The 19,276-nt window shown below is 38.1% G+C and overlaps 1 protein-coding gene and 1 long non-coding RNA gene across 4 annotated transcripts in view; one reads left to right on the top strand and one right to left on the bottom strand.

Moving 5' to 3' along the window:
* The window catches only part of CYFIP1 (cytoplasmic FMR1 interacting protein 1), a 57,757-nt gene that overhangs the window by 24,050 nt on the left and 14,431 nt on the right, over positions 1–19,276 (bottom strand). The window contains exons 14-22 of one of the 3 annotated variants that reach the window (XM_008629342.2): positions 18,184–18,331; positions 16,171–16,324; positions 14,775–14,931; positions 14,122–14,218; positions 13,690–13,766; positions 13,485–13,593; positions 12,811–12,930; positions 10,660–10,859; positions 3,778–3,865 (exon numbers count right to left, since the gene is read on the bottom strand). In XM_008629342.2, coding sequence (XP_008627564.2) covers positions 3,778–3,865; positions 10,660–10,859; positions 12,811–12,930; positions 13,485–13,593; positions 13,690–13,766; positions 14,122–14,218; positions 14,775–14,931; positions 16,171–16,324; positions 18,184–18,331 — 1,150 coding nt within the window. Of the gene's footprint in view, positions 1–3,777; positions 3,866–10,659; positions 10,860–12,810; positions 12,931–13,484; positions 13,594–13,689; positions 13,767–14,121; positions 14,219–14,774; positions 14,932–16,170; positions 16,325–16,625; positions 16,774–18,183; positions 18,332–19,276 lie in introns of those variants that run through there. The other 2 variants (XM_017728582.1, XM_017728583.1) reach the window with 2 other exon arrangements.
* LOC108445289 lies at positions 3,861–10,664 on the top strand. Its single transcript, XR_001860101.1, has 3 exons — positions 3,861–6,664; positions 8,295–8,463; positions 8,823–10,664. It is a non-coding gene; the product is annotated as an uncharacterized LOC108445289 (long non-coding RNA).

The following is a 19,276-nucleotide window of genomic DNA, read 5'->3' as shown; positions in this document are numbered from 1 at the left end:
TCAAATTAATCAGCTGCAAATTTCTTTCCAATTGCACAGTACATTCTGTGTAATGTGTTTTAAAAAATATTGAAAACATGCCAAAATGCATTTTATTTTTGTAACAAGAAAACCTCCAAGTGCCAAGGTCCTTCAGACAGAAATCTGTTCACTCTCACAACATGACAAGTGTTGTCTGATTTACATTTATAAGTCACCCTGTTTTAAACCTCTTAAGTGCATTTGTGTTCCATAAAAAACAAAATAAATCTTAATAGTGCTGTATATTACGCATAAAGAACAAAGGTGCACTGTGACTGCAGACACCTAATTGCTATTGGTACGAATTATGTCTGAAGTCAGCTCTCACTGACACAGCTCAGTTGTATCAGTGAAGGCTGGAGAACTGCTGGCTGGGCAGCTGCCATCCCACTCCATTGAGCCCTGGAAGCTAAGGGGGGTGCAATTTTGGCAAGAGATCTCCCCATGAGTGTTTCACAGCAGGTAGCGGATCTTTTCAGCTACTCTATTTTGACAACAATTCCCACGACTTGTGAAATGCATTGACTCTCAGAGTGCTAGGAAGAAGCTGGCGTAAGTGTGAGGAATCTTCTTTAGGTTTTTTTTGAGTAGGATAAGCATGACACAGAAATGTTTGCTGAACTGGGGCGAGTATGACTTTTAGAAAACACTTCAAAAGGCATTTTTATTGTGTGAAGTTAGCAACAACATGTTCTCCACCTGCTGTGGAGCATTTCCTCCAGCTGACACGTTTTTCTTTGTCTTGCACGTCAGTCTCAAATAAACTGTGAGAGTAACAAGTTCACTGCTGTTTCAAATGACGGTGTTACATGAAATAGGCACTGAAAAACCCTCGTCAGAGCATGAAGCCAACACAACAGGTTTACTGCCAAAAAGGGGTGCCTGGGTAACAAGGACAGAAAAAATGCTTTAAAATTATCTTGTAATCAAATTAACAGTAACACTTCTCTGATTAGGTTTTCATCAAAAAAAGATGACTTTAATGTTAAAGGGATGAAGCCAAGAGACATACAGTCAGCCTCTGACAACATCTTGGGTTCTTGGAAACCTGTTTACTTCTCTGCATGTCCATTTCTTTATGAGGGTTTTAGGGCAGTCCAATACATATATTTACACACATTCATGTTATATACACATGTACATTCCATACTGAGAACAAGGAGCAGTTCAGTCTCAAAGCAGTTTCGAGGCAATTCACCTACTGCATTTTGTTATTTGTACACAAACACATACATCCAAAAGATGTGTCTATATCCAACTAAGAAGGCAAAGAGCTACCACGGAAGTGCTCCCCAAGGGATTTACCTTCTCTAAATATAAAACCATTCCACCCACAGAGTTTACTGTGCACTACTAAGATAAACATTTGTATCATCTCAGAAGCAATGGACCATCTCGCACCTGCTGCAAATGAGCAACTCATGCAGAGTGTCATCTGTTTTCTGCTCTAGTTTTGAAAAACTCATGTTATCACATGCTCACAGAGCTACATGATTCTTTGTGTCTTGCTGAGAAAGTTTTATTACAGATTAATTCAGGTTCATTCTGGCAATTTTGTATTCAATTTGGTAATTCACCACTCAGTTTTAACAGTCATCTATCAAGGGGCAAATATTCTGAGTGATTACCAACTGATAACAATTTGCAACATAGTGCAAACTAATTTTAATTTGTGCACCAGCAGTAAATAAAAACCATTATATTCACAGTGAGAAGTATATTTCAAACATGTCTTTTTCACAAAACAAATGAGTTAGCACCTACAAAATGCTGGAGACATAAAAACATGGCAATATTTGGAAAACATTGTTTAAGACAGAAAGAAAGCTCTTCTGTTCTGGTCTACACAACCTCTATAAAACCAGGTATTTCTAATATAGGCCTATCCAGTTATGAAATTTGCCCCAGAAATGTAAGGAAGACTCCCCCCCCTTGATTGCTGCTGCTCATACAGAAAAATGATCAGGAATTCTGAAAATGTATAGCTCTCAGTGTGAAATTACTAAACCCATTTTTATTATGTAACTAAAAAAAAAAGTGTTCCCCAGTTAATCTTCTGTCACTCACCCCACTGTATCATCACTTAGATAAATTAAGTTAGCAATCTCTATGAAATTCAGTTGTGTTTTTACTCTACACTGCATCTGGTCAATTCCTAAAATAGTAAGGAACACAATAACTCTAATGTAAGAAAATCCCACTTTCCTATAATTTACTGTTCCTTTTTGGAGAACAATTATATAAAACACTGTTCACAGGACCAGACAGTCAGCTGTTACCTTCCACAGTAAGACATGTGAATCCTTTTCCACCCCCATTACATTTTAAAGGCATGAAAGTTTTATAAATGCAGCAGATATTTTAGGACTGAAATTTGTAACTCCTGAGATATCTCTTCAGCTCTCAAAACCTAGACTACTGGGTTGAAATTGCACCATATAACTATGGTATGATGTGTAGAAAATAACAGTAAGACAAGGACTAATTATGTTCATGTTTAAGTAGAAGGTAGATATTGAAAGTAGCTAGCCATAACACTTACATCACACTTGTATAAATTAGATGTATAATTGAGTACATATTTTAAATAATTTGAAATAATAATAATAAATAATTTTAAGCTTTTTTATTGTCCATCCTCTAATTTAATCCTTATATTTTCATTTATCTTTTCCATACTTCAGCTTGCCACCCTGATACTCAAGAAAACATTATGAAATTTAGAGCGACAGCTTGCTAGATATTCTCGAATGATTTGCTGAAGATAGCACTGCTGTTAGAAGTAGATCAATATTTCAGACTAGATATTAAAAATGCACATATATGTTAATGCACTATGCCTTTAACTGTCATTAAGACTCAGGTAATAATTCTGAAGAATAAGAAAACAAATCTGCAGTGATCAGGGAGAACAAATCTATCACCCATGAGCATAGCATTGGTCCTGTGAGTACAGGCTAACTTTCCTCACTTGGGTAGCTCACAGCTGTTCTCTTGTGCCAAGTACTCTTCCAACTTGACACCCACATAAGCTCCTTCCCAACCTCACTATTGGGGACTGCCATAGGGACATAGAGTATGTGACTGCACATGGTGCACACTTCTATTGAAAACTTGCATAAACCTCGCAAGCCCTCCTAACTGCAAAGCAAGAAACATGATGCTAATACAGAAGATGAGATGGCCAGCACACCAAGGTCATCACAATGAGTTTGAACTCATTGGTTATAGATGCCAAAGAAACACTACATTTTTTTAAAAAATAATTGAAGTAGTTTGGTATCTGATATTTTAAGATGGTCAGAATCAATATTCCTTTTAAGTCAGGTAACATCTGAAGCAGTTTTTCCTATCTATTCCCTTTTCCTCTGTCATCACAGTCTTCATCACTGTAACAAGAGAGAGCTGCACCCAAGATGGGCTCTTATTCTCACTTCACCAGATGAGTAATTAATCTTTACTTATGAGTCTGCTCTGCCACTATAAGCAACTGAACAACGCAAGGTGGTTGAGAGAAGGGCTTATTTCTAGCTTTGTCAGATAAGACTAACCACCAGACTAATCAACTGCACTTTGGCTGAAACATACGGTGAGCTTCACAGGAAAGTCTTAAAAAAAGTGTATGTTCAATTTAAAATACACACAAAATGTATTTCAGATCATTTCTAATAACTTTCATATACTGTAGTTTCTATAATTTAAAAAGATACCTTTAAACATTAGCAAACCATAAAGAAAAAGGGAATTACATCCAACCTTTGATCCATAGAGATACTGTGGCTGTGCATTAGGCTGCTTATCGCGCTGAAACTCCTGAGAAAATGGTAGCACGGTCCGAACAAATCTAAATAAAAAACAAAACCAAGAATTCATTATTTATACTTAGGTTAGCAGATGTGCACCTCATGCACCCTACCCTGTAGAAAACTGCTTTTGTCTGCATATACAATCAAAGCCAGACCAGTAGCCTTTCATCCCTAGTAGAAACTGGGGAAGCACACAGCCTGAATTGCCCAAAAGCATGGACAGAAATCATACTGCAGTTCAACAATTACTCTTCTTCCCATGGTGTGCAGTGTACCAAAATATTCCTCACCTCTACGCTAGCCCAGGCCAGCAAATATGGAAGTAACTAACAAAGTAGCAATAGTCTCTCACAGGGAGTAAGGAAACTCCTTGTGCTTGAAAAATTAAGTCCTTGAGAAAGAAGTACACCTTCAAAGAAGAACATGACATTTCTGTTTAATGTTTTGGAGCTTTTCCCCCCAAAATTCACATCAGGAGAAATATGTTAGGTTGTCACCTTTAAAAAAGGTCACGAGGAAGGAAGGGTATAATCCTCACAGCAAAATCAACGTTTCAAAAGTTTGATCATACTTCAGTGTGAGCACGTACCAATACAAATCACGCTTAGCTTTACCTTTGCACACTGTTAAGAGGATGGCAAGAGAACTACAAAGATATGGAGCACTGCCAAAGACAGGATCAGCCATCTCACTCACAGCTGAGGGCACCAGAGTCTGAAGGACCATTCCAAGTCCTCCTGTGAACAAGCAGCACAAATCTTCCCCCTTGATGTTCCCTGTTAACTGCGTAATGCACATTTGGCAGCACCGCAGTTTTAGTGCAGGAAGAAGTTAATCAATATCTACTATAATTCTGATTCTGCTTAACTTGACTAAACAGAGCAAAGTTACTGGGGGATGTGTTCAAGAGTTGGATGGCCACTTTATTTTTTACCTTGATTAAAAAGTATTTCTTGATAAATGGTGCAACCCTGTGTATGCACAGCAAAGAGGGAAAATAGCTATTTAAGAAGTGTATCTCAAATAGTTGTATAATATCAGCCAGGTCTGAGTGATAACTGAGCAAAATAAATGTATCTAGGAAAATGTTTCAGGAAAGAAAACTTGCCTTACATTATAATATCATAAGATACCATTGTAGCTTGATCCTTTTTTGTTTAATCTATTTACATTTAATCAGCATACAAAATTAATTATTCATTATTAATTCTTCCTAGAAAGAACACAGACATTCTACTTTTAATATATCCATCTTGTAGCTAAAAACAAAAACAGCCATGTCAATCAAAAATTGGTTCACCCAGACAGGTATCAATTGCACCATATTGCTTACAATTATTTCCACGGTGTTTTATTTCTGAATCATTCCTGTGAGAATCTATAACTTCAGGACAATGTTTTCTGCATTTTTAACCTTCTCAAAAATAGGTACAGCTTGCTCATACATAGTTCAGCCCATCTTCCCAAAAATACTCATACTTACCATAGTCCAGAAAGAGTTTGCATTTAGAGCTTCTGAGGAAAAATACACTATTTATATGTGTTTTATTGGTACTATATATATTATTTAAATCTCCTTACATTTATATTCCCTCAGTTTACAGGTTTCTCCCCTTCTCTCTCACTTACATAGAAACTGAAAACTCTCCTTTGAGAGAGATTACTTGAATCTTTATTCTGCAGATACTTCATTAATGAGTTTACCAGAGATGATGTAAACATTTGATGGAATTCAAAGTAATCTGCAACATATGACAGTCCCCGAGATTACTCAATTCCCCCTTTTTTCTCTCTAAGTCCCACTCCTTTTTAAACTGACATCAATTTTCAAGCCCTAAGAGAATCTCTGAAATGAAACCATAGGAGATACCATGTCATTTAAGATAAGACTGGGTTTCAGTGTGCAGACATTTGGCAAGAACAGATTTGCTACCACTAAATTAAAACGCTCACAAGGAAAGGAGCATTTCAAAATATAAGTGGGTGTATCCCATGACTCTGGAAGCTGTAACTGTAATTCTTAGACTTCTCGAAACGGTGTTGTGTGTATAATATCTCAATTATAATGTAATTAGTGTCTGGGAGCAAACCAGTCAGTGCAAGTAAATGCTCAAGTAACTCTTGCGTGTTTCTCAGTGTTCCTCTGCATTCTTGGGGGTTTCTCCATCTCTAATGCTTTAGAGTAGTAGCAAAATAGCCTTAAAGTTTTCTTAAAGACTTGAAGCAAGCACAATTGCTTATACTTTCTTGGATGAAAGGGGTCAAGAGAGGAAGAAAAAAAGTAAGGAAGTAGGAGCAAAAGGTAACAGTCACTTGTTAAGTTATGGAGAGGCAACGTCTAAGATTGAGGCTACAACAGCCTAAAGAGTGCATCATTCTAGAAGGTATGTGACTACTCCAAACATATCATTCAGGTAAGTATTAGAAATTTCTTCCCTCAGAACTAAGGGCTATATGAAAACCTTACAGTTCAACATTATCTACTGTTCTTCAAACTTTTTCAATGTGCGTGTGTGTGTGCACTTTCTTTCTGACATTCTGCTGGTTGGCTTCCTTCTGCTCCTCCTCCAAGAGAAACATCTCTTTGAAGGACTGAAGCTCTTTGACTATCAAAGCTAAAGCTAAGCAAAGTTTAACTTTCCCCTGAATACTGACTGGATGCAGGTTTCAGCATACTCTGAGATAACCAGTTTCATTTTTAATCAGTGTTGATAATCTCACAGCAATTTATCCATTTTAATCAGAACAGGTTGTCAAACTAGATTAAGCAGATGAAAAGCCTTCTGGCTTACCGAAGCTTTGCAAATGATTGCTAGAGGACAACATGAGCCCCTAAAGTAAGTATTTTAGGGATCAAATAATTTAATGTTAGTTTTTCTGTGATACCTACTGTGAGCACTTCACAAACTAATCTAAATGATTCTTTGATTTTAATTACTATAATCTATTTAAGGAGATAACTGAAAGAGACCACTTTGTTCAATGACCCTGCTGCCTTGCTACTGCAGGCACCAGGTCAGACAAACCTCATTCATAAACTTTCTTAGCTTCATCTTTGAAGTAACAAGCTGTGACAATCTTCCCTCCCTGCTCCTACAGAAAGTGTTCTCTGTACTTCTCTAATTGGTAAGAACACTTTTAACCTCCAGCATTCTCAAATTAGTTTGTCCTGTCTACCAGAACTAAGGGTAGCCCTACACCTCCTCTCAGTGAACACTAGATCTGACTCACCCTTCTTAAACACAGATGTCAAGATGGAGAGAACAGAGGAAACAGCAGGGAAAATAGCGCATGAGAGAGTAACAGATCCACCAATCCATTGCTGTCACTTTTCCTTTTGGCAGAAAGACTTTGGTTGCTTGTTTTTTTAGGAGCGGAAAGGTAGTTGACTACAGTCACCCCTGCTTTGCAAGAGTCTATATCCCTGCACCATTTGGCTCTTTGTAGCAGGAACTGCATGGCTTTCACTGCTACTTTTCAGGTTTGCTCCAGCAGTATCTGAAAGGGCTGAAAATTTTTCTGAACAGTGACTGTCAGAGTATATGCAACACAAGAAGACACAGCTGTTCTCTTGTGAAAACCATCTTAAAAGCAGTATGAGAGAGAGAGAGAGAGCTTGCAAAAGGAAGGGGGAGAGACAGTCAGGAAGAGTGAAAAATAAAAAGCTGGTCTTTTTGTTCCTTCTGTGACAAATCTGTATCCTTGGAAGAAACATGTCATATTGCATTTGGAAGAGTGCATGAATTTATACTAGAGAACACAGATTTGGGTAATGTGTTAGAGGAGATGGAGCTACTAGTTTAACTACTGTCTCCAAAAGCTTGTATCATTTGTGTCAAGAAAGCACAGAAAATCTTCAACTCAAATATATGTAAGGCTGTCTCACACTTGCTCCTCCTGTTAGTCCTTAATACAAAACAAGCTGTCAAGGAAGGAAAAGACCAGCTTAGAAACACTAAAGAAAATAAGGCAGAAAAAGGGACACCACAGACAGCGGAAAAGAAACAAGGAACAAAAATGTGCAAGTTGTCTTTGTGTCATTTAAATCTTCTGGACAGCCCTAGACAACCTAACTTCACAAGGATAAAGAAGAATGAAAAAGCACAGATGCAGGCCTAAGCATGACAAATATTCCTGGTGTGGAAATACTTGTAGCTTGAAAAGACATGCAGCTGAGGGCCAACGTGAGAGAGGGCTCTTGAAAAACAATCCCAGGCAGCACAGAAAAGACAAGTGGCAAATGGCTGTTTATGGCCACTTTCAGTAAAAGAACTGGTGGAGAATAGCTTGAGAGCATCTCAAAGAGATGCAGCACAAGCTTCATTGCAGACTCCTCACTGGAGCACGTAAGGAATGCCAAAGCCTCACACTGCTTTACAAAAGGGACAGGGCAAAACAATGGAGAAAAATTAATACCCCTGTAAAGGGCCACGAATGCACTAACATCCCACCATTTTCGTTTCACAGAAACATCTAATCATTGCTAGAAGCTGGCATGTTTCTTGGGAGAACAATCACCTCAAGCCTCCCTTGTTTTCATATGCAGCCCCTTTACAGCTGCTGATAGCATCAGAACACTGGGCTAGAGACAACTTTGACCTCACCTGCAGTTCATATGCGTGTGCACTATCCAAAGGTTTGTTTTCTTTCCACACAGGTAAATTAAAAACGCCCTTAGATTTCACTGCTAAGGCCCATCTGCAGAGGTCCCCTCTCTCATCTCCCCATTCCTTCTCCACAAACTGTTGTCCCTCAGTCTGTGCAGCTGGCCAGCATTAATAAGACTAAATTTCAGATAAATGGCAACTCCAATTATTAAATTGCTAAATCTTTTAATAGCAGCCTCACTGTTTAATCTCAGTACATTATCAGACATAAAAAAATTCCTAAGTCCCAAATAATTAAACATGCAATGTGTTTCAGCACTTCTGCATGAAGAGTCTTAGCTTTTGAACTAAACCTGCAGGGTTTCTAAACAGTTGAACTCTTTTACAGATATATGAAATTTTCATGTTCAAGCATTCTTGGGAAAAGAACTTCAAAAGGTACTGGAAACAAGTTAATCTGACCAGAACACTAACTTTAAAAGAAGAACCCTTACACCAAGCTGTCAAATTAAAAGAAGACAAGAAACAGGCACGACACATTTTCTGGGAACTCTGACTCCAGTCCCTCATACCACCAAGTAACCTCTCTGCTTTTCATCACGATTATTTCTCTTTCTTCCAGCCTTTCATTGCTACTTTTCTTCCCTTGTTTACACATAACCTTCATGCAAGACATTACCTATCAAGAGTAAAGCATTAAACCAGCAGCTCTCACACAGCTCCTCACCGTGTACTCCTGTGTTTGCACTCAATAACCTGTACACTTGAATGCAGAGAGAGCTCATCAACTTAAAGTTCATGCTAACAGCAAGACAGCAACAGACATAATGAACATGCTTAAGGACTATAAAAAGGCTAAAAACTTCCTGTTCCCTCTCTCATCAAAAATATCAAAGGGCGTTGTATAGCATGTGCAACACATACATTAACTCTCTCCACACTGCTGCTTTTGACTGAAACCAAAGCACTTCTGTGATGAAATCAGACACATGGTACACATACTTCCTAAGATCTGGCTCCCTTTAACATCTCTTAAATTAATTATCCTGAATTAATTACCCAAGAAGCTGAGCCTAACTCAATTCTTGCATATAGATTTTTAAAACAGACAAGCAACAGTGCTACGGGATCCTGCTAATGTCCTTTGGCACCTCACACTCACTTCCCAAGTGTTGTGGGTGTGCAGTATGTCAGCCCTTGTAGCCAGGATGAACACAAACTAAAGTGAATGTCTTTCAGTAAAGCTGACAGGTGAAGAAGCAGCATTTCATCAAGATTTCTCTTAATATTATGCTTATATGATTCTTAATACAGCACACTGAATATTCCAAAACTGATCTCCACATACATCAACCACACAGTAGCTCCCTCAGAAGTACATTTGACATTCCTGTGCAAACAGATTCTTGTAACAGAAGTTTCTCGGGTAAAACTTAACCACAAAAAAAACACTCTCTTTTTTTTTTTCCTTTGTAGACAGAATCTTGGATCTAAAATACAACATAACCATCACAGAACATGTCAGACAAAGAAAGCTCTCCAAGAAGACAGTGAAAGATGAGAACAGGCTTCCTCCTCTTCCTACAGCTCAATATTCACTATCACTTTACTGTCACTTCACAGGGCTTTAACCAAAACCTGAGTAAAGACTAAAAGTAACACAAATCCTAAAAACAGCACACGAGCAGGAAGTCCAGATATGCAAAATCTTGAACATTGTGCTTCCCCCTCATTCAAACCTTAGATCCTACCTTCCTCTTTCTATTTCTATTACTCACTCTCCTTAAAGGCTGCAACTGCAGTTGTAGTGAACACTGAACTCTTCCTTTCTCAAGGAAACTACTTTTTTCTTCACATTAACACAGAATCAGGAATATAATTTTATTTCTGTCATCTCACAGTTGAAGATCCTGTTTCAAAATACCTTCCTGAGATGCACTTAGCATGTTTTGACACACTCTGTTTTTCAGCATATCATAACTACGTCACCAAAATGTCAGAATTTGGATGCTGTGGTTCCATTTGCCTTCTATTGTGGACAAATAACAGGCTTTCATACATTTAATGGTACTTGGTAGAATGACTCATGCTGCTTCATTTCAAGTAAAGCATTAGAAGTGGAAAACACTAAATGAATGGAGATGAACTTGTCAGCATTTGCTAGGAAGGAAGTTGCAGGAGGGTGGTAGAATAGCAGCTGCAAATAAAAAAGCTGCCTTGCTAACCTGTTAGTGGATCCATTGTAGCAGTAGTTTGGAAGGAAATCATAATTGAGTTCCCAAAAGACATGAAGAGTGATTCTGCCGTAAGGGGCTGAAACATTGTGGTTGGCTTCTCTGAACATGGCATCAAAGCTGTCCAAGGTCATGTATCTACTGAGAAGCTTGTGAGTCATTTTGTTTACCTCTATCAAGCCATCCAGCTCCTATGAAAAACAAGACAAAAAAGAGAATGATGTATTTAATGAAGTGGAGGAACTGAACAAAGTACATAAATAACCTTGATGGAACAGAAGACTAGAAAGAAGTCAAAATGAACAACTGACTCTCGCCCAGCCTCTTACTTTAACAATAAGGGCTGGAAAGAATCAGTATTCATGGGATTGTTTCTTAAACCTTCTGAGACTTTAAGGGTATTCAGATGCAGATGGATCTCAAACACAGACCTGTGCCAACACTTTCTCCACTGAGCAAAACTCAAAACTCCAACATTTAAATGGGGTCAGACATAGGCCAAAAGCATCTTTCTGCATTTCCTACTTTACAAGCAGTCACAAAGTAATTTCTGCTCAGTACAGTAACTGGTGAACTAACTACTGTAGTGGTAATGTTAGGAATAACATCCCATTTACCATAAATCCTTTTCATGGCCTATGCCAGTGAAGGATGCACTGAGATGCAATGAAAGACCAGATCAGACATTTACAAATGTAGTGGAGGTATCCACAAAATCACTTGCTGCAGGCTACATAACTATATATGAGTACTGCATTTCATAATGTTTCTCCTCTTGACAAGAAATTCCTAGTATCCTTTCTGATAATTAAAATAAAATAAAATAAAATAAAATAACTCCATATCTGACATCAGACACTGAAAATACCAAACACAATGAACACAACCTCTACTTCCAAAAAATCCAAGCACTGCTTTTGAAGATTATTGTGCAATGACATACTGAAGAAATATCCAGTGGCTTTTTCTAGCTGTGTATCAAACTACTGGTCATCTTCCCACAGACTGCTCTCTGATTTAAGTGCTCCTTATTTCAAAGGAGTTTTAAACCTGTGAGCAACAGCTACTTCAAGGAAAAAACGCCACTATGATTATTATTACAGAATTAAGTCCAAACTGAGGGAAAAAAATAGCTCAGTCTTGTAAATACCTTAATTTAATTTATTTAGCCTGAAAAACAGCAAAAAATGACAGAGTACTTAATCTATAAGGATCAGTTTCTCACCGAAGAAACCAACCAGTTTTCAACAGAAGATATTTTGCATAAAACAAACAAACAAAAAAAACCCACCAAAAAACTTAAACAAAACAAACAAAAAAAAGAAGAGCATACATGGTAAAGGGGCAACCCTTAGTTCTGTCACTTTCTTACTCAAAGAATGAGAACCTGTGACCTAAGAAACACATCATCGACAGTTTTGTTCACTCAGCCACTAAGAGTGTACTGCACATAACAAAGAAAAACTACATTTCAATAATTCAAATTTATAAAACCAAGTGTTCAGAAGTCAAGAGGCTCTATGGCCTCAGTATTTGATTTCTCTTCAGTAAAGAACAAAATTAAACCAAGGTACTTAACTGTATGACAAAATGTGACTGGTAAAAAACTTATTACAGAAAGACCAACAGTAAACTCTTTTACATAACTTTTAACTTATTTTTCATTCTAGAAGAACTGAACGTGCCTGATATTTTTCTTGCTGACTGCATATTTACTTGTCAAATTCATGCCGTCTGGAAATAAAATTTGGTTTTTAGCATTTTAATCAGGAAACTAACTCAAAAGGACACCTTAATATTGCACAGATGCTCTTCTTCCACAGGCACAAGTCAGATCTCATTCCTCCACAAAAAAATTATTTTTGTCATGCTACAAAACCAAGCTGCCTGAGTCAATAAACTAATTTTGATTCTACCAAGCACAAGTCTGGTTTTTTTTGATCTGCAATTTATCTATAAGCATAGGGAGAAGTGGGCACTTACAAAAATTTAAATCGCAACAATGCTTGCTTTCCTTGTTTTCTCATGGCTCCAAGTACATGCCTTCTCTACACTTTACTCCCAAGGCCCTCAGCTGCGGTAGTTTTGGGGTTGTTTCACCTCAGCTGCTGTGTCAGTGCAAAACTGCAACACAACACTCACCACAATCGAAGTCAAATCCTCGCTTTCAAAGCGGCCAATGGCCAGTTCCATCGACCTGTACATGGCTGCCGAAATGCGCTGCGTGATCAGTCGGTTCAGGTCTATGGACCTACCGAGAAGCTAAAGGAAAACATGCTATGAGGTTCTGAACTGACAGTCAGGTTACAAGACAAACTGTACAAGGACTGTGAGACTCCACAGATTAACAGACTCTCACTTTTTGAACTTGCATCCCAAACACACTGAAACAAAGCAGATGGACAAAATTTATAAATTCATGAGCAAATGCGGTACTACAATTTGCATCCCAATTCTCACAAAAATAAGTAAAAGTACACATTGCATCTACATTTAAGTATTTATATCATCATTTTATGCTTCCATGACATTTTGCCAACAACATACTGAACACTGATGAAAGACATTACTAGGAAGACAACGCTACCACCCATGGCATTCCTATTTGGCTCATGTTTTCTTAACTACAACAGACATTTGCATTAAAACGGCATCTTTTAAGGTTTCTTTCTTAATTTACGCCTTCATATGACAAAACAAAAAGCAGATCTCAGGTGTTCAGTTATGCTAATTAGATGACAGAACATAAAGCACAAAATGAGTTTTGTCTACCTACATGAAGCAACTCCAGTACAACATGGTAGGAGTTAACTCACTTGAACATGTCTCTGTTTCAGCAGTGTCTCATAGCGGTTGGACTGCAGCAGCTGAATGGTTGCTCCCTGGTTCTTGCACTCCGAGCGCAGCCGTTTATCCAGAAGCAGGCTGTGAAGAAAGGAAGAAAACACTTGAAGTATATTAAACAGCAAAGCAGAGCAGAAATGTGCGAAGAAAAGCTCTCATAGTGGAAGGACTATCTACCTGCCAGCCATTGCCTTGTAGTATGCAAATATTTGGTCTGCCAGCTTGTAGACAAATTGGTCAAAACACAGGTTTACCTTGGGGGGAAAAAAATAGTGCGTTTAGAGATACTTAAAATTAAAAAAAACACAGCTTATCTAAGACCTCCCACTGTTTATCAAACATAGTCAAGAAAGTTAACAGATCCAAATTTCCCAGCAAAGAGAAGATGATATTCAATTTTCAGCATAAATGTGAGGCATTTTTGCACAGGTCTACAGGTTTCCTTACAACATATCACCCAATCAGTTACTCATCTTCTCGGTATTCAGTATTCTCAGTTTTTCCTGTTATCTCCAGCTGTTCTGAATCTCTTATATAGAGATTATCCTTTAGCATGATTTTTACATTCAGGTACAGATTATTTTTCTCTAGTAGGAAAGGTTACTTTACCTCTGCCTCAATTTCATCATAGAGGAACTGCTTCTTAAATTTGGTCAGTGCATAATGAGCACTGTCATTATAAAGGTCCAAAGAATACAGAACATACCTGCAGGAAAAAGAATAAAAGAAAGAGTTACATGTGTATAAAAGTCATGACTCTTTAGGATGGTGCAGTCAAGGTGATGTAAGCCAGTTAATATTGTAGTCCACATGCGGTTCATGAAAACAGGATCTTTTCTAGTTTATATAAAAAGGATCACAATTTTTCCTTTAAGAAAATATTTGTTAGTTCAGGAAAAGGTGTAGATATTTTTGAAGTCTAAAACTTGTTTTCTAGATGTAGCTTTCCATCAAAATGGAACTAGGCTTTTACCACTATACATGTTTGACATCTTTGAAGAATAAGTAAGGAGAACTCAAAGAGCAAAATACGTGGCTAGTGCAATGATACCTATATGAAAAGCCTAGCATTTCAATTACTCACTTCAAAAAGAAAACTTAGAGAATCTGAAAATGGGCAAATGTAATACAAACATTTTATAAACATTTAGAATACTCTCTCAGTGACTACCTATTAAAACCAATTAAAGCAGCAACATTATAATAAGTAATGGCAATCATTAAGAATAATCATTCAGTGGAAGAGCACAAGTGGGTCTTACTCCATCATTGATGCCTCTTTTGTCTCCAAAATATGATCCGTCAAAATCCAAGGCATGGACATCTCAATAGGAAACTGGATTCTTCTGCCCATGGTCAGCTCTAAGAAGAATTCCCTGAACCACAGCTGGGACAGATCACAGCATTGCTGCAGAGTTTCTTTCAGAATAAATAAGGGAGAATTACACTTCTCATAGAAATACATCAGGTACAATACAGCTGTGATTCTGATGATGCAATGTGAAACAAAAAAAGCAGGTGCAACTCACTAGAGCTGTACATAGGCCAAACAGTCTAAAGCAAATTCAAAATTTAAAGCCCATGACTTTTCCTAAGAGTTTTGAACTCCCCACTGGCCCCCAAAAGCGGTGTCTTCTTATAGGGAAAAAAAAAAAAAAAAAAAAAAAAAAAAGAGTGGAAGTGGACAAGACTATCAGTTAAACAGAAAAACTACGTACACCAGTAAAAAGGGATTTCTAGTTTAATTTCTCAGTTGGGGGCTGAGAAAGCCATACACTGAATTTGGGAAGCAGCAAGTGAAGGAGACAAAATTGACTGGAACTTCCAGAACCATCCCTCCCTATGGAGGACTGAATTGCTCCACATGTTCCTGTTGATTAGATGGGCAGGAAATGACAGACAGACACATGAAGTAGGGATTAAAACAAAAAGTTTCTAAGGATGCTGTCAAGGGCACAGACATGTGCTTCCCACCTCTCCAGAAAACACTTGGTACAATCCTTCTTTTCCAGAAGGCTTGAGAACCAAAACAGGAATGAACTTTCTACACTCAGACCTTCTGAAGACCTTTTGCAGCGCTGTTCCCCAGTAGCACTATGGCTGACATTAACAGGCTCCCCTTTCTCCAAGGGTAAAAGAGGCCAGCAGCAAAACAAAAATGAAAGACAACACAGCATGGTGATGACAAGGACTAGGTACACTCAATGTCAGTAGGTGAATTCTTTAGGACAGCATGTTTCCGATTACAATTAACTGAATAGTAAGAGTAGTGAAATGACATCAAATTTACCACAACAGAGAATTTGTTTCCTCTGTACTTAAAACAAAAACAAAAAAAAGAATCTCCCAAAACACAAAAACTACTTCCTTTTAAAAATTTCAATGTGTACAGGCTTAGTTGTCCCTTGTTTATATAAGTACATACATAAAGAAAAGGGAAGTAACAATATGAAATTTGACGCATTAGGAACAAACGCATAACAAGTCAAAATAAAAATCCCACCACAATACTAAGTACCATCTCAGAAAAAGTTTGGACAGACCAAGGCTTTTGATAAATAAACCAAAGGTTGACTTAGGCAATCGGAAACATTTTCCAGGTCGTGTTAGAGGTGTTAGGACATGCTAAGCTGGACACTGATCATCTACATATCTTACCACTGAAATTTATCAAATGAGTGTAGAAGAAAGACTCGCGATGGAATTTTTCTATGTCCAATATGGTGGGCCCCTCAAGGCTACTTCTCAAGGTTTTCTTGGAACCACTTTTGTCAGCAATGAGGGACTCTAACATAGTTCTCACCATGTAAAGCTGTATCATTAAAGGAAACAATTATGGTGGAAAGGGGGGGAAAAAAGGAAAATACATATGGTACATTAGTTGAGCAACACTGAGAATTACTATCAGTAAGCGACTGCTCCACTTCAAACTGAAAACTGGCACTGTGTGGATAAAAGCCTTGAGGCAAGAGGAACGATGCAGCAGTAGCCTACACGCCAGCACAAATGCCTACCCATGCCAAGGGGATCTCCACTGACACTCAGCAGCAGACCATTTGCAGTGGAACAGTTCACATCACCACAATAAGTAAAAGTAATAAGTAATGTCTTACCACCAAAGTTTAAAAGAGGCGGATAGATGTAGGACTGCCTCAGAAACTTGTGTGTCACATGCAATAGCTTTTCCAATCCCAGAGACTTGAGCTGCTTCAACAGCTCAGCAGAGTTTAAGGACTCTGTCATAGTGCGAACCATGAAGAGCTAAAAACCAACAGACAGGGGCAAGCAGGGGAAGAGAATCCGTTAATAAAAACACATGGGTAAATAAGGAATGGGAAAGAGAAGCAGAGAAAATATGTTAGTTTGTTAAAAATGAAAAGCAGCACAGTGAGCATGCAGAGGAGGTCACACAGAAAGGTTGTTCAGAATAATCACTGCAATCTGGGGCTCCCTCAAGCAAAGGGAAAGTTCCTGTTCATTTCAGAGGATGCTCAGAGAGCCATTAGCTTATCAAATGATTTAGCAAAGGTTCCCAGGTAGTACCAATTACCCATTCATACACAGCCATTTTAGAACAGCATGAAGCTGAGGAAAACCTATCTAAAATGGATATATTTGACCTCTTGCCCTCCTGTCAACCCAGACAGACAAGTGTACCAGCCCAAGAGCAGAAAAAGCAGATAGAACCACATACTCTAACCAGCCTGTTGCAAAGGTGAAGTAAAGCCCTTAAAGCACAGGAGAAGCAAACTGGTGGTGATATTTAACCTTTTCTTTCACCCCAGGAAATTAGAAATCAAAACATATTTCTGCAATTATCAAAACAAAATATTCATTAAACCAATCTTATCACAAATTAAGCAACTTTTTATTACCCAAAATTATTAACCATACATGCTCTCTTTCCCACAGATTTTAGGTATTAAAAGATTGTCTTCACAAACCACAGTTGCCTTCAGTTTTTCCACCCAAAGTGCTCAGTACCTCATTTTCTCAGATGAGCTACAAATATGAGACTATACACTCTCCAAACAAATCCATAAATGAAATAAAAAAGAGAATTATATAGAGGTAACAAGAATGAGCACCTAGATATGGGATTTTGATGACTACCACAGAAAACATTTGAAATATCTCGTTTTAGTGGTAGCAGCAGACAAATTAGATTCTAGGGACCAGCTTTATCATTCATTACTGAAGACTGCAAGGGATCTTTTCAGAAGTCATATATTTTCCCATATTTTACCAGACATTCATTTATATTTCAAACATATTTTAAAACTACTAGACATCTACTGAATTGTGGGATTTAATAAAAAAATTTCACCAGCCATACCAGAGGTAGAAGTCAGTCAAGAAATAATTCAAATAGTTCAAAAATATTATTTAAAAAACATTAGGAGCTCAATGAGAAAATATTTGTTCCCAGAAAATCAAATTAAAGAAATTGAACACTTGGAAAAATTATGTATCAGAGTAGAAAATTACAGCAATCCAGACAGAGGATCTTGGTTAAGTGCATATAATTTTGCAAATATAAATCAGAGTAGATTTTTAGCATTAAAAAAAGACCGCAATAAAACCTGCAATTTTAAAACAGTTCAGGACAGAAAGAAAACACCTCATGCAATAATTGTTGACAGATATCACAACCACCAGACAGGAAAATACCTGAGTGCTGGAAGGTCCAACTGCACGTCTTGGGACTTTGATGTCAAAACCACTTTTGGGGTCCTTCTCTCCCCTTAGTGCTGGGTCATTGAATGGCTCGTGACCCGCTTCCCAGTCACACACTGTCTTCCTTATGGCCTGCAAAACACTGAGCACAATTCCCACTACTTCACACCGCAGCACATCCAGGTGCCTTGACAGAACACTTAACTTTTTTAAGCATTCTTCCACAAGCACAGAAACTTTGCAACAGCATTCAAGAGTTCAGGATAATTCCAACCAAGAAAAAAGAATTTCACCAACATCTTCAGGAATGACACATCCACAAAATAATCACTCCACGCTCTTTATCAGAAAGGGTCTAGAGCCCTTAAAGACCATCTAGTTCCAACTTCTCCCCTGCCATGGGCAGGGACACCTTTCACTACATCAGGTTGCTCAGGGCCCCACTCAATCTGTCCTTGAACACTTCCAGGGATGGGGCATCCACAACTTCTCTGGGCAAACTGTTCCAGTGCTTCATTACCCTCCAAATAAAGGATTTCTTCCCAGCACCTAATCTAAACCTGCTCTCCTCTTTCAGTAAAACCATTGCCCCTTGTCCTGTCACTATCTGCCTGTATAAAAAGTCCCTCTCCCTCTAAGGTACTGGAAAGCTGTAAATAAGGCCTCCCAGAGCCTTCTCTTCTCCAGGCTGAACTACCCCAGCTCTCCCAGCCTGTTTTCATAGGAGAAGTGCTCCACCCCTCTCATCATCTTCATGGCCCCTGGACCCTTTCTAACAGGTCCACGTCTCTCTTGTGTTGAGGACCCCAGAGCTAGATCAATCAAACAAAATTCACATTAATATGAATATATTAATTCATATTCACTACGAATTCAATTAATATTCAATCAAACCAAAGCAGATTATTAACCAAATTAAAGAAACACAATGGTGGCTTGAAATGAAAAAAGCAGAATTCTTGTTTTCAGAAGAAATTCAGATTCCAGAATTCAGCTGAAATTTATACAAACAGCTTTATACTTTTAGCTCCAAATACTGAACTGGAACTCAGATACTTGTCAGGAACACAGCCAGCCATATCCTGTG

Source organism: Corvus brachyrhynchos, unplaced genomic scaffold, assembly GCF_000691975.1.
Source record: "Corvus brachyrhynchos isolate BGI_N302 unplaced genomic scaffold, ASM69197v1 scaffold92, whole genome shotgun sequence".
Taxonomy (NCBI): domain Eukaryota; kingdom Metazoa; phylum Chordata; class Aves; order Passeriformes; family Corvidae; genus Corvus; species Corvus brachyrhynchos.
This window is presented reverse-complemented; position numbering and strand designations above follow the sequence as displayed.